The following is a 16416-nucleotide window of genomic DNA, read 5'->3' as shown; positions in this document are numbered from 1 at the left end:
GGGAGTGCCCAGATTCAGATCATTTCTCTAACCCTGAGGAAGGTCCCACTGAGGTGATAGAACAGACCCCTAGATTTTTTAAACCTGAGGATATCTCCCTACTAATCACCAAGGCTATTGCAGCTCTGGATTTGAAAGATTCAGAGGACGCTATAGATCCAGCTTCATCATTGCCTTCCTCTTCCAAACCTATCAAAGGCTGCCCCAAGGGGAACAAGAAGATCTTTCCGCAAGAGGTTTCCTCCCAATCCCAGAATATTTTGAAAAACGTGCCAGGAAAGAATGGGATGACCCATCTGCCAGCAAAGGCTTCTCTTCCAGCTTCAAAAAGCTTTATGCCTCACCAGAATACATTCAAAACATGATTGCTACCCCACTGGTAAACGCCCCAGTGGCAGCACTCTAATCCGGAGGCCTCGTCTCCAAAGATGGTGATGGCAATATTAAGGACCCCCTAGACAAACGCACTGATGTCGTTTCCAGGAGATTACACAATGTACAGAAGCCATGGCTTTTAAAATCCCTAGTCATGCGGGCCACCATGGCTAGAGCATAGCTATGGCTTCTCAGCCGCCAAACTATTTGACATGATCCCAATCTTCACAACAAAGGCATCAGGGGAAGGAGTGGATCACATTCTTAACTTAGTTTCTTTCTGGCAGATTCTAACTTCTTCGACGCCTTCTCTCATTAGAATTGCTTCGTGCTATCGCTATGGCATCAGTTCCATCAGTCGCATATTGCCTGGCCTCCGTTGTTCTTGGCAAGCAGACCACCATTCCAAACAACTGGTAGGAAATTTCTCCTTTCAAGGTGGCACACTCTTTGGCCAGGAACTGGAACGCATTCTGGTGGAAACAGAAGACAAAAAGAAGGCCATGCCGAAGTACTTCCGCTCAGACTTCAACTCTTCCAAAACTAACTCTACTTTCTGCTCTCATAGAACCCTCCCCAGAGCATCTAGAGATGGCAGACGTTGGCAACCCCAGCAAGGGTTTCATAAGAGAACCAACCAGGGCAACTTCAACCAGTCCTTTCGTCATCAAACAAGACCAGGGAAGAGCTTTAGGAACAACAGAAATACCAACAACAATAATAAATCCTGACTACAGAATCCCAGTGGGTGGTCGTCTTCAGGAATTTCAGAACCAGTGGCTGGGTGACCACATAGATGCTTGGACTGGCTAAGCTGCAAAACCATAAAGGAGGCAGAGTGGCAATCCATCCATTTTCCAGTCAATTACACAACAATTCAGAGTCCCACAATTGGACCTTTTTGCATCAGTGACCAATCGACAAACCCCGGCCTTCATGTCGAGGTTTCATCATCCACAGGCCAGCGGGGTGGACGCTCCGACAACCCCTTGGCCCAAGACGCTTCTATATGCCTTTCCTCCCACACCAATCTTACCTAAGGTCCTCAGGAAGATCTTGTCGGAAAAGGCCCATGTAATCCTGGTAGCACCCTACTGGCCACGTCATCCGTGGCTTTCCTCCATTCTAGATCTCGCCACCACAATGGGGATGATGATACCCACCTCCAAGTAGACATGCCATTGGATCCAGGGACCCATTTACCACCCGAATCCTCAATGGTTCAAGTTAACCGCCTGGCTGTTGAACGGAGATTGTTAAAGGAGAAGGGATATTCCAACCAGGTGACCAACACCCTCCTAGCTTCATGCAGGAAGTCGACTAACAACATATATAACTGTTCATGCAAAAAATTCACGAGGGGGTGCAGAAGGAAAGCAGTGGATCTGGAACATCCTAATGTACCTCAAATTCTCAGTTTTCTACAGGAAGGTTTTGAACAAGGACTGCGTAGCTCCACGCTTAGAAGGCAAGTAGCGGCACTTTCCACTGTGTGCCATCCTGTCCAAGGAGTACCTCTATCACGTCAACCCGACATCATATGTTTCCTAAAAGGGGTAAATCAGCTACAACCATCCACGGTTCACCGTTTTCCCATGTGGCGACTACACCTGGTGCTATCGACCCTCACAAAATCTCCATTTGAACCAGTCCAAACAATTCACCTCAAGTGGCTGCGTATGAAATTCCTGCTTCTGCTTGCCATCATGATCTGCTGTATGCTGCCCTAGAGCTACTCAGAATACGCATTTTATCTGTGGTCAAAGATAATTGTATTTTTCACAAGGACAGGGTAATTTTAATACCAGATCCTTCCTTTACCCCTAAAGTCCGTTCCTCCTTCCACGTCAATCAGGACATTGTGGTACCCAATTTTTGTCCTAATCCATCACACCCTAAAGAGAGGCTCTGGCATAACCTGGACGTTCGTAGGTCCTTAAAACCTTTCTCATTAGAACTGAGCCCATTCGCAAAATTAACAGTCTGGGTCAATCTGGGCCATCAAATGTCCAAAGCTGCAATTAGTTGCACCATCAAGGCATGCATCATCGAGGCATACAAAGCTTCAAATCAGCCCATACCACAGGGGATAGTGGCCCACTCTACACGCAGCCAATGCAGCGTTTAGAAACCAGGCATCAGTAGCAGATATCTGTCGAGCGGCCATTATTTCAATTTCTTCTCCTGTCAGGTTCATGAGTGTGTCTTCTTCTATTTGTGGCTTACCTCTTTTTGGCTCTTTGGCCTTTTCCTGTACTTTTAGCTTCCTATTAGAGCAACAATTTAATTTGCACGGCTCCCAAGGTCACACAGAACTCCCTCTGGAGCATATCTAATCAGCACAGGCTCCCAAGGCCATGCAGAACTCCCTCAGGAGCGTACCTAATCTGCATAGGCTCCCAAGGCCACGCAGACCTCCTTAGTTTTTTCCTGCCACTTTTCTTAAGCCCATCTCAACATGGTGACCGGCTTTTTTCCCCCAAAGAGGGAGATTTTTGCCCGTTCGTCAGCAGAAGCGACGAGGGCAGCTAGAGTACGAGCCTTGGTGCCTCAATCCAGTTTGGGAAGCCCCAAGCCTCTCCCCGAGCAGGAAAAACGATTGCAGCCATCCAAGAAGCTGGCAGCCCGATCTACAGAAGGGGCGGTGGCGGCAGAGCACAAAAAAAGCCGTGTTGCCTTCCAACAAAGCCAAATGCCATCTCAGGACCTGACCACAGCAGCAGCGCTCTTGCTGGCACTTCCAGCTTCCCAAGAGCCACCGAGTGCCTGGCAACCAATACAACGTGGAACTCCTCTAAAGACTCCTCACCTAAGACCAGGCAAGATCTCGGGTCCCTAAGGGGAGGAGAGGATATTGCAGGTCCCTCTTCAGCTAACCACTTACTCGCGAGTAACACCACCTCCTGGCAGAATGCTTCTCGAGAAACCCTGGTTAACATGTTTAGACATGTTATGCAGGAGGAAATCCAGAAATACCACTCGGCCAGGGAATCCCATGGACCCCCAGTTCATGTCCCTGAGCCCAAGGCTAGAGCCCCCTATAGCCGTGGTGGCGAACCTTTGGCACTCCAGATGTTATGGACTACAATTCCCATCAGCCCCTGCCAGCATGGTCAATTGGCCATGCTGGCAGGGTCTGATGGGAATTGTAGTCCGTAACATCTGGAGTGCCAAAGGTTCGCCACCACTGCCCTATAGTCACTATAGGTGGCATTCTAGCACCCAGCAACAACAACAGGATCCTCTGCAATTTCCAGGGAACAAAGAGAGTAGTGTGCTTGAGGAAAAGGAGGATGGTGATCATTTCTCAGACTCTGAGGACCTTCCCCTGGACTCCTCCGATCACTCTATGCGTTTCTTCAAACAAGAGGATTTATAATTCCTCATTTAGAAAACCATAACAGCCCTACAGCTTCAAGACTCAGAGGACGTAGAAGACTCCTCTGCTTCTACCTCACATTCCCACTCCAAACCTATTAAGGCTGCCCCAAGGGGCATGCTGAATATTTCCCTCAGGAGAACCCTGAACAGGGCTTCTTCTCCATTCCAGAGTGCTTTTGAAAAATGTTTAAGGAGGGAATGGCTGAGCCCTGCCACAAATAAGGGGCTTCCATCCATGTTAAAAAAAACTATTCATAGTACTCCCAATATATCCATGGCTTGCTCCAAGCCCCTCCAGTAGATTCTCCTGTAGGGGCCTTACACTCTGGTGGTCTGGTCACCAAGGAGGGTGAAGGAAATATCAAAGATCAATTAGACAAAATATCAGATTCAGTCCTGCGTAAATCTCATGAATGGTTGGCGTCCGCCATTAAGGCACTGGCCCCATCATTGACGGTGGCCAGGGCCATCGCGATCTTGCTCAGGAGGATTCTTGAGATCTTGCCCCCTGAAGAGCAGGCAGCCAGGGAGGGAATAGAACGAGTCCTTCTGGCTAATTTCTTCCTAGTGGATGCCACCTTTGACGCCCTGGCACTAGTGGTGCGCTCCATGGCAGCAGGTGTTGTAGTTCACTGCAACGCTTTGGCTACATTTGTGACAAGCGGACTTCCATTCTAAGACAGTAGTGGCTGGATACCCTTACCATGAGGACACCCTATTTGGCAAAGAGTTAGAGCAGGTTCTCATAGAAACAAAAGATAAAAAGAAAGCCTTGTCAAAATTTGTCATTGCTTCCAAGGTTCTACTAGGAACACTTTTTGTTCCCATAGAGCTCTACCTGGAGCACCTCGAGATGGGGAATGTCCCTCCTGGCAACTCCAGGGGTCCTTTCAAGGAATTTCGTCCAGCCAACAAACCCAGAAAGCCCTTCCGACCCGATCGCCTCACCAACCAATAATAATCAAGCTGTCCTCATCAGCGGTTGTCTCCTACTCCTTCTTCCAATCAAAGCCATAGAACTTGTTTCGCAGTCAGAACAGTCCTTAGGACTGTACTCACATTTCTTTACAGTCCCCAAAAGGTCTGGCGACTGGAGGGCGATTCTCAGCCTGTGCACACTGAACACTTATGTCAAACTTACAAAATTTTGGATGGAGACACTCCGGTCCAACACGGTGTCCCTCCATCACAAGGACTTCATGACCTCACTGGATTTGACATATAACAATCAATCAGGCCCTTCACAAATGCCTCAGATTCGCAATAGAGAATCAACACTTCCAATTCAGGGCACTTCCGTTTGGCCAAGCCACCGCTCCCAGAACGTCCTCAAAGGTTCTTCTTACACCTATCATCCTCCTGAGGGAACAAAAGATTCACATCCATCCCTACCTCGACAACCTTCTCATCAGGTCAAGGTCCCACGTTACACCACTCAAGACACCTTATTCATTCCCAGGGACAAAATCCTGAAAATCCAGTGCTCTGTAGCAGCAGTGATCTCCACCAGGACGATGCAGCTCCTGCAACTGACCAACCCAATGGGATTGTTGATCTCAGTCATAGACTTCACTCAATGGCGTAGGTTCCATGCCCAGCCCCTGCAACAATTCCTATGCCCCTACCAATCACAAAAATGGAACAAAACACTGATTGTTCCCAATCCTCTTTGGATCAGCCTACAGTGGTGGACTCTACAATCCAACCTGAGTCAAGGAAAGACCTATCTGCACCAAAGTCGTCCACAACTCTTCACGGATGCCAGCCTACAGGAGTAGGGAGCAACCCTCCAACACCAATTTGTGCTAGGGCAGTGTTCAAAAGAAGAATCCAAGTTACCAATTAACATTCTGGAAACCAGAGCGATCTTTCTAGCTCTCCAATATTTCCATCATAAGAAGGAGCCTGCTGGATCAGACCAGAGTCCCATCTAGTCCAGCATTTTGCTACTCGCAGTGGCCTACCAGGTTCATTTGGGAGCTCACATGCAGGATGTGAAAGCAGTGGCCTGCTGCTGCTCCTGAGCACCTGGTCTGCTAAGGCATTTGCAATCTCAGATCAAAGAGGATCAAGATTGGTAGCCATAGACTTCTCCTCCATAAATCTGTCCAAGCCTTTTGTCAACATTGTCAAAATCTGTCAACACCTACAGAAGCAGCATGTCCGGATCAAGACCAACAATGCATCCACAAAGATGTATGCCTACAGTCAAGGGGGATCTAGGTCTTCGAGACTGCACAAAGAGGCTTCCACGATCCTGATGTGGGCAGAAAAAATCTACTGTCCCTAGGAGCTGAGTACATTCAGGGAGTGCTGAACACCAGAGCTGATTGGCTCAGTCGTCAACAGGTGTTGGAAGGAGAATGGAAGCTCAGCCTCCAGGGACCTTCCAGATGATCTGCCACAAACTAGGCAGTCCAGAGATAGGCCTTTTTTGCTTCCCTAGGAAATTTTCAACTTCCTCGGTACATGACATGTCATCCCCATCCAGCTGTTGACGCAATGGACGCCATGGCCTCTGTGCCTATTGTACACCTTCCCACCATTTCCGCGTCATCCACGGGCTCTATGGAAAAAAGCCTCAGAGAAAGCGACAGTCATCATCGTCGCTCCATGGTGGCCCAGACAGCCATGGTACTCAACAATTATAGAAATGTCTATCACCACTCCTCTCAGTCTCCTGATCATCCCAGACCTGCTATCTCAGGCGCCTCTGTGGCACCCAAATCCAGGATGGTTCAAGCTGACCACCTGACTCTTGAGAGGATATTCAGAGAAAGTGACTTCCACCATCCTAACTTCCCACAGGCGTTTACAATCAATATATACAATTTTTCATGGAAAGCATTCGTAAGGTGGAGCAGACATCACAACGTGGACCTGGAACATCCTTCCACAAATAATATCCTTGACTTTCTGCAGCATGGCTTCGACATGGGACTCCGCAGCTACACTCTCTGATGACAGGTGGATGCCGTGTCTACGGTATGTCCTATCATCAAGGGCATGACTTTTTCCAGACATCCAGACATTGTCAGTTTTCTGAAAGGGGTACATCTCTCCCAAACATCTGTAATAGATAGGTTTCCTTCATGGCGATTACATTTAGACCTGTCGGCACTGACCAAGACTCCCTTTCAGTCAGTCCAAACCATCACATTAAGGTGGCTCAGGATGAAGGTGTTATTTCTAATGGCAATCACATCAGCCAGAAGAATGTTGGAATTAAGAGCGCTTTCAATCAACTCAAAATTCTGCTCATTCCACAAAGACAGGGTGGTACTCTGTACTGACCCAACATTTCTGCCCAAGGTGAACTCTCCCTTTCACCCACAACAAGACATAGTCATCCCTAATTTCTGCCCAAATCCTTCCCAACCCAAGGAAAAATTATGACATGAGGCGTTCCTTAAAAGAATTTATCATAAGAACAGAAGATATACGAAAAACCATGAGTCTCTTCATGAATGTGTCTCAACCACACCTGGAAAGACAGATTTCAAATGCTGCAATCAGCTTTTCCCTCAAGGCCTGCATAATAGAGGCCTACAAGGCTTCTGCGACCCCGGTACCGGATGATATCCGGTTGCTAATTTCCTCTTTCATGAGGCTCTACAGGATACACTCATTCTCTTCTGCCCAGACTGTCTTTGGCAGGAGAGTCCTTGAACACATTATCGGGGACTGATGAGGACCCACCCATATTCGGGACAATGCTCGGGGAGGTCCCACACAAGATGTCCTCCACCTCCATGAGAATGGTCCATTGGATACTAAAGGGCCTTCTCATGGATGGCTAGGAGGACATCTTGGCCCTCCCTGGTTCTCCATCAGTCTCCGATACTAGTTAGTTGTTGTCGTTCTATGTTTAACTGTTTCTTTCACTGTGTTTGATGCGAACCTGAATTTCACTGTTTACTTTGTTGCTTCCTGTTAATGTTTCTTATTGGAGTAAAACTACTGCTTTGCCAGTTTGGGTTACTGGGAGAAGATGGCTTCCCAGGCTCATACAGGAAGTGACTCAAAAATTTTCCTGCCTCCTAGCAAATGGTTAGAGGAACACCCACGCAATATGTCCTCCTAGCCATCCATGAGAAGGGCCCTTCACGGTAGGTATCCAGTGGACCGCTCTGCTCTCACTGCAGCTTCCTGGGCAGAGTAGCTTTTTTTGTCCATGCAGGACCTGGAACTTTCAGCATCAGCTTTTAAATTACATTTGCCAGTTTATAGTATCCTCCAGGAGGACATCTATATTATCTTGGTGCCTATTATTATTGGAATGTGTATTATTCATAGATGATTTTCATTGATGTTAAATGTGATTTTGATTTTATGTATTATATAATGATGTAAGCTGCCTTGAGCTCGGGAAACTAGGGAGAATGAAGTATAAATAAAATTCCATGCTATCCTATTCCATTTCTGGAGAAAAGGACTGATGACAACTGTTCTCACACTTAATAAGATTCAGACTACTGTAGTTTGGTAGAATTGGCTAGTGCTGACTGACTGAACTCTTAACTGTAGCTGTTAACTGTATCAGTAGCATTTTGAGTATTAAAATTTGATTCTTAAAGCTGTATGATACTCATCTTAGTTTTTAAAGTATTTGGTAAGATCTTCTCATCAGTTCTTACTGTTTCTAGCCCAATATCCTGGGTGGACATAACTGCCTACTGTACAGTAGGTTATGAGGTTGAATGAGGAATAGTATGAAGAATTTTGCACATAAGTAACTCCGCTACATTTATACAGATACAAGTCATAATGCTCATATTCATTGCCATATTGGTCTAAAAGTTTCTGTGTACTTCTTTGTTCATCAGTGATATTCTTGCTAATGGCTTTGGTAAAAGCCACTGACTCCAAATATAGAATTTAATGATATACCAAGCAGGACCTTTTGAATGTCCTGTTGCTCTAGTGCAGGGGTCTGCAACCTGCGGCTCTCCAGATGTTCATGGACTACAATTCCCATCAGCCCATTCTGGCAGGGGCTGATGGGATTTGTAGTTCATGAACATCTGGAGAGCCGCAGGTTGCAGACCCATGCTCTAGTGCATCATTGGTTCATGAAGCCTGTGGGTTCTACTCTCAATGATCTAAAATAATTGTAGTAATTCATTCTATACCTGTTGTGTCTGAACCAAAAATGCTTTTTATGTATTAGCTCAGATTTTTCAAATTTGTGCTGCAGTGGTCACATTAAAAGGTACCATGTTCAAGGTTTACATGATCAATTTTTTATTCTTTAAATGGTACCTAAACCAGAGTTAAACATGTCATAAGACAGTCATGTATTTGAATTGAGGAGGCCATGAGACAATCTACAGATTCAGAAGTCTCTCCTGGAACATAGGTTTTGTATAATGTCAGGCTGTGATGGGTGGGAAAAATATACTTGACTGCCCTTCTGTATTAAAACAGCATCATGAGCCCCCATTTTTGCATAAAGGAAACTATCATATTGGGATTAGAGTCACAGACTTGTTTTTTTATATTCAAGATGTCTTTAAATGAATGAGTAGTTGTATATAATTCCAACACAGTCTGGTTGCACAGTTTTTAGAGAGCTGCACAATGTGTATTTCAGAAGATACAGATTGAATCCTTAGTCCTTAACTAGGAAACTTGGCCACCAACAGATGACTGTCAGATAACTGTTGGAACAGACCATTATTGCCTTGCCTTAAATAGCCAAGCAAAATGTGCTATTTTGGGGTGGTGTTTTTTGCAGTATAATTGTTTTGTATTGACGGTTACATGGTTTGTTTTGCAGACTTCTTTGCAAATTAAGCAAACATGGGTGCATTTTTGGATAAGCCAAAAACTGAGAAGCATAATGCTCATGGGACTGGAAATGGTCTACGCTATGGGCTTAGCAGTATGCAAGGATGGAGAGTGGAAATGGAAGATGCACACACAGCTGTTGTAGGCATTCCTCAGGGCTTAGAGGATTGGTCCTTTTTTGCTGTTTATGATGGTCATGCAGGTTCTCGTGTGGCAAATTACTGCTCAAACCACTTATTAGAACACATCACCAATAATGAAGACTTCAGGGGAACAGAACAGCCCGGCTCTGCTCTTGAACCTTCTGTGGAAAATGTAAAGAGTGGAATCAGAACTGGCTTTTTGAAAATCGATGAGTATATGCGCAATTTTTCAGACCTTAGAAATGGAATGGACAGGAGTGGCTCGACAGCAGTGGGAGTTATGATTTCACCTGAGCACATTTACTTTATCAACTGTGGAGATTCACGTGCTGTTCTCTATAGGAATGGACAAGTCTGCTTTTCAACACAGGATCACAAGCCTTGCAATCCAAGGGAGAAAGAGCGAATTCAGAATGCAGGAGGGAGTGTCATGATTCAACGTGTTAACGGCTCATTAGCAGTTTCTCGTGCTCTGGGGGACTATGACTACAAATGTGTCGATGGCAAAGGACCTACGGAACAACTTGTTTCTCCGGAACCTGAGGTTTATGAAATTGTAAGAGCAGAAGAGGATGAGTTTGTTGTCTTAGCTTGCGATGGAATCTGGGATGTAATGAGCAACGAGGAGCTCTGTGAATTTGTTAAGTCTAGGCTTGAAGTTTCAGATGATCTGGAAAAAGTGTGCAATTGGGTGGTGGATACTTGTTTACACAAGGTATGTAACCTGTTTGTCATGGATTTTATTCCAAAAGATGCAATAGAGTCCTTGGATGTTCTGTGCTGCGCCAAAATGTACTGCAGCTGATGGTTTTAAAAAACAAAAACATAGTAGAATAATAGTAATTGATTAATCTTCTGCATTTGTGGATGGTATGTTGTGATGTTTCAGCGAGGAATTATTCTGAGAATAAACCTACACAATTTTACACTTGTTAGGAATTTATACTCTCAATGTATTATATGCCATATTCAATTGATTTGTTTTTTAAAAAATCCAAGCCCTAATTTGTCATTAGTGAAAAGTACCTTTTTTCTTTCTGTGATTAAGCAGAATATTTAACTGTCCAAAAAGGTCAGACTTTTTTTTAAAATAAAAGGACAAACACTCTGTCCCGGGTATTGCTTTGGGCTTGTAGTTAAAGAGAACCTCTAATTCATAATTTCTAAAGATTTCCTGAATTAATTGTTAAGTCATGTTTCAATCTGATATTGTTATTTTGTGTACCTGCATAGCTTTCAGGATAACAGGAATTCTAGATGTGGGATAGTGGTTCATAATATTGAGGACAGATTGTTCACTTTTATCTTCATTCCCAAACTCATAAATTTCACAGGTATAGGAGAGGTAGGTATATGCAGAAACATTGTGGTAATATTGACAGAAATCAGAATTTGAATGACTTTTAAAGGAAAATCAACTTTCATGGTGCCGTTGCCTTATTTTGATTAACTTTCAGTATTCAGAATTCAAATGGAGAATAATATGATTCTTAAAATTTTACGAATTCATTGAATTTTTTGAGCTCACCTTCTAGTGGATTAATGTGAGATATGACAGAAGTATTTTTAGTACTATACATGTAAATTTATATTAAAATAGCTGTCAGGAAGTGAAAAAGTAATGCATTAGATGGCTGGGAGTCTGTGTCATACAGAAAGACATGGTTCTTTATTTATGTAGAATGGGCTTTCCCAGCGTGGTGCCCATGGGTGCCATGATGCCTTTGGACACCTTTCCAGGCATGACCAGTTATTTTTGAAAGTGGGTGGAGCTTCTGCCCAGCACGTCCTCTGATCAGCCATTGGAGATCTAATTGGCTGGCAGATTTTTCAAAACTCCTTTTGCAGCAGCTGCCACCACGGCCCAAGGATCTTCACAAGGACTGATGATAAGCTGTGTGCATACAAGAATTTTTAAAAAAATCTTCATTTTAAAAGGCAACTCATTTAAACTGAAACTTTTGCCTGAAATGTTGAAGTGTTATTCATGACCCTAAGATTTTGTGGTTAGATCCACCTCTTCTGGCAACCATTTTGTAGTTGACTCTCCCTTTTGTGGCAGCAATTTTGTGGTTGCATCAACCATTTAGTGCCGTGGTGGCGAACCTATGGCACTCCAGATGTTCATGGACTACAATTCCCATCATGCTGGCAGGGGCTTATGGGATTTGTAGTTCATGAGCATCTGGAGTGCCATAGGTTCGCCACCACTCATCTAGTGTTTGAATCCCAGAGGTGTCCCCTGGCTCAAATGTACCCTGATAGAGATAGAACATTTCTGTTCCAGAAAACCTGCTTGAAGCAGTTTTATTAAGTACAAATATGATTTGGTGGGGGAGGGGTTAGAGCATCCTCCCTATGAGGAAAGGCTGGAGAATCAAGGCCTTCAGTCTAGAAATGTGTTAAATGTTTATAAAATTATGCATGAGGCAGATAAGTGGATTGTGGGACCTTTTTCTCCTTTATCCATAGTTTTGGAATTGCGGGTGGGGGACCCATTGCGTTTGTTGAGAAATAGATTCAGGACAGAAAAAAGGAAGTGCTAAACAGATAATTAAACTGTGAAATTCACTGCCGGTGGAGGTAATGATGGCCATGAGCAAAGATAGGGCTTACACAGTTTCATAGAAGGAGAGGTCTGTTACTGGCAGGAAGCTTCCGTATCCAAAGAGAGCAAACCTTTGAATGCCAGTCCTCGGAGGCAATAGCAGGGGAGGCTGTCAGCTTCTTTGCCCTGTTTGTTTGGCCCTCTGGTGCAACTGACTAGCTGACCACATCTATGATCCAGCAGGCTATTGCTATGTTTTCATGTTCTTAGTTCAAATTTCTCCTTGCAAAAATGTCAACTGTGAATAAGCATGTTTTTTTAAGTTGGAAAATATAAGGCAAATATTTCAAATATATACTGTTTTTTCCCCTTTCCAAATATAGGGAAGTCGTGATAATATGAGTATTGTACTAGTTTGCTTTTCAAATGCTCCTAAGGTCTCAGATGAGGCAGTAAAAAGAGATGCAGAGTTGGATAAGCACTTGGAATCACGGGTGGAAGGTAAGCAATCACATTCTGCATTAGACCTTTTTATTACCATTTTAGTGAAATCCATACATGTAACAAACAATTGAAGAAGTTTTAGGCAAAATTAGACCATGGTGCAGGCCTCATACAAATTGAAGATGCAGTGTTTGAGAGTCAGATGTACATCTGAGCCACATAACTGGTTTTTAAAGCTAGGCTTGGTTGCTCCTCTTGATGAAAGTAATCTCACGATGTAAAGCAAGCCCTATTGATGGACAGACACACTTGCTTGTTGATCAATAATAGTAGAAGTTGAATAATTAAAAACAGGCAGTATGTGCCTAGATAAGCTGAAATAGCTGCAAGATTAATGTCTTACACATTTTGTCTCCCTGTGAATAGACAGACTGAACAATAATTGTTGGCATCCTTGGTCAGATTGGTCACTTTGGTGCATGTAGAAGGCACTCTGGAACTTAAGCTGATGCTTAGTAATATCTTTTAAACCCTGAGAATACTGTGTATCTAATGCCTTAAATGAATCCTTAGTTTAAATGGAAAGTGAGGAGAACAAACTGAATTGGTTTTCTTAGCTGTTCTTGTAGTGTATGACATCAACATTTTAAAAAGGTTGCTTTTTTTGTCCTCCATTCAAGTCTGTTTCTTCCAGTGCAGTCTGGTGGGGGTGGGGTGGGGGGCTGTGGAGCCAGCATTTCCCACCCCCAGCATCATTGCTATTCCAGATGCCTTCAGTGGCACCTATTTTTCCAAGAAGGGTCTGAATGCCTGTGGCAGGAGGCTGCGGTTCTGGGGTGCCCAGGTGCAAATGCTGTCACTTCACCAGCACCCGTCTGCCACAGGAGTCCACACTGGCGCCAGTGCGGGATGGAGCTGACTTTAGTCAGCTTTTGGCCCTGGAGTGCCCTCTTTTGCTGCCAGTGACTTTGCTTGGAAAAATGCAGGTATAGCCATTAACTTACAAAGATGAATTCCAGGCCACATGTGAGTTTTCTGTCTCTTCTTCCCCCCCCCCCCCCCCGCTTTTCCATTCCTGTTTGGAGGCAGTATGGCTACTACAACCCAGTCTCTACGAAGCTCCCCCCCCCCCCCGCGAATTGGGGTGTAAAGGAATCTCTATTAAGTATAGGAGGGGTTGTGATAAAGCCATCCTATAAGCTGGCTGGGCTTCCTGTCATGTTGGACTTCACTCTGAATACAAGATTTGGGAGATGTCCTGAAGTGAAGGGGTTGGGTTTTAGAAAATTATCCTTTTAATGCTGTATCTTGGTAAACCTGTAAGAATATATAGGCCCCTGAAAGCAGAAATGACTTGATTCTATATTGCCTCCATCTGACTTTTTATTTATTGAAAACATTTACACTAGTAATTCTGAATTCTTGCTGTGGAGACAGCTTCCAAACATTAGACATAAAAACAAGTCAAATACAAGTAAACTTAGGTCGCAGAACTAGGTAGACAAGAAGTAAAGCTGACAATTTAGAATGCTGTAAAGGAAGACCAAGAGAATTTTTAATCAACAACTGAAGATTAAAACCCACACTACTGTGCCCCAACCTAGCCACAGTGATCCATGCAATTCTTGCCTCCAGACTAGACTACTATAACTTGCTCTACACAGGGCTACCCTTGAGATGGACTTGCAAGCTTCAGCTGGTACAAAAAGCTATCCTTTCGGGTATGCATTGAAGAGCTCACACTCAAGTCAACTGCATTGAGACCCATTGAGGTGGAGTAATGAATTAGAATCAAGGTTTTAGTATTAACTTTTAAAGCCCTAGACTGCCTGGCACCATCATGCCTGTGGGACTGCCCCTCTCAATATGCCCCCATCCCTAGAGAGCTTTATGCTCCGCAGATAGCAGCTTACTGGTGATTCCTGGTCACAAAAAATGTTTGGCTGTAAATAGTTGTAATTGTCCTTCAGCTGAAGTAACTATTTCAAGTGCTCATAGTTTCCAGAGGACTTTAACTGATGGCATTCCTGGCCATACCAGATGCGCTTCCCCTTAAATGGAGAGGGGTGCAAGGATCCTTCAGTGGACAGGGCAGATCACTCTCCATAACTCTGAACGACAGCCTCCGTTGGTGGACCCACCACGACAGTCTCTTGGTAGGGAAGGTCTACCTCCACCAGGACAGAATCCAACTGTTTACAGATGCCAGCCTCTGTGGTTGGGGTGTGTGTGTGTATGTCTCTGCAAGACAATTTCACTCAGGGACAGTGGTCGTCCGAACAGGCAACCCTACCCATCAACATTCTGGAAACCAAGGCTATCTACCTGGCCCTTCAACATTTTCAGTCCAGGCTTCTTCTTCGACACGTCCTGATCAGGACGGACAATGTGACAGCCAAGGCTTATCTAAACAGACTACACCGGGAAGCGATCAAAATCTTGTCTTGGGCAGAACAACACCTCCAGTACCTGGCAATCACCTCAACATAGAGGCGGATTGGCTCAGCAGACAGCAGATAGCGGAAACCGAATGTAAGCTCAACACCAGTATCTTCCAACAAATCGTTCAGGAGTTCGGAAAGCCAACAGTGGATCTGTTCACGTCAGAAGCCAATAATCAACTACCAAGATTCATTTCCAGGTACCACCATCCACAGGCATATGCGACGGATGCTCTGGTGGCACCTTGGCCCAAGGCTCTGCTGTATTGCCTTTCTGCCCATTCCGGTCATTCCCAAGTTTCTGAAGAAAGTGGCTTTGGAACGTAGAGAGGTTATTCTAGTAGCATCATGGTGGCCAAGACGACCATGGTTTTCATCAATTCTTCAACTCTCAACTGTCCCCACTAACAACTCCTCAGGGTATATGACGAAACAAAAAGCAAAACGTAGCACACTAGAGCTGCATAATTGGCCTGTATATTTGTACTTTTCTAAACCATAAATACATATAAATCACAATACAATCTACCCATCATCAGGTGCATGTACAATAATATCCTTATACTAAGTGTGAATGAATATTTGTTTAAAAAGTTCATGCATCTTTGAGGATATAGACATAGTCTTTCCTGCTATCTATGCTTTCCTACTTCTCCTACAGGTAAGTTATAAACATCCAATGCGAATAGAAGTGTAATCGCTGTGGTATCAGTTAAATTATAGTGTCTTTTAGTCCGTTAACATATTCTTGACTTTCCACCCACGCTGCGATTCTGCAATGTTGCATGAGCAGCTGGTGGAAAAGTTCCGGACTGTAACTCACAAACCACAATTAGCTCCACCTGATTGGCGTTCTTCTCCGGCAAATTGTCAGCCTCACCAATTAAAGGAGGCAGGATCGCAGCATGGGTGGAAAGTCAAGACTACATTGAAACTCAAACGGCAAAGTCCAACAGAGCTAGAGAAGTCAGAGCTAGCAGCATTGCCACCATTCTCAGCTATAGCCGCCTGCTCCACCCAATTTGGGGAGGATTACATCCAAGCTGCTCTCTAATGAAGTGAAAAAGAAAGTGGCGTAGGAGGTTAAGAACTCGTGTATCTAATCTGGAGGAACCGGGTTTGATTCCCAGCTCTGCCGCCTGAGCTGTGGAGGCTTATCTGGGGAATTCAGATCAGCCTGTACACTCCCACACACGCCAGCTGGGTGACCTTGGGCCAGTCACAGCTTCTCGGAGCTCAGCCCCGCCCACCTCACAGGGTGTTTGTTGTGAGGGGGGAAGGGCAAGGAGATTGT

At 44.6% G+C, this 16416-nt stretch overlaps 1 protein-coding gene across 4 annotated transcripts in view; it reads left to right on the top strand.

The window, feature by feature from the left end:
- PPM1B (protein phosphatase, Mg2+/Mn2+ dependent 1B) overlaps positions 1-16416 on the top strand; it is an 86504-nt gene that overhangs the window by 48038 nt on the left and 22050 nt on the right. For all 4 annotated transcript variants that reach the window (XM_048482985.1, XM_048482980.1, XM_048482965.1 and 1 more), the window contains exons 3-4: positions 9536-10404; positions 12621-12738. In XM_048482985.1, coding sequence (XP_048338942.1) covers positions 9559-10404; positions 12621-12738 — 964 coding nt within the window. In that variant the 5' untranslated portion in view covers positions 9536-9558. The remainder of the gene's footprint in view (positions 1-9535; positions 10405-12620; positions 12739-16416) is intronic.

The sequence above is a fragment of the Sphaerodactylus townsendi genome, linkage group LG01, assembly GCF_021028975.2.
Source record: "Sphaerodactylus townsendi isolate TG3544 linkage group LG01, MPM_Stown_v2.3, whole genome shotgun sequence".
Lineage (NCBI taxonomy): Eukaryota > Metazoa > Chordata > Lepidosauria > Squamata > Sphaerodactylidae > Sphaerodactylus > Sphaerodactylus townsendi.
Note: the sequence above shows the minus strand (reverse complement) of the source record. Positions and strands in the feature narration are given on the sequence as shown.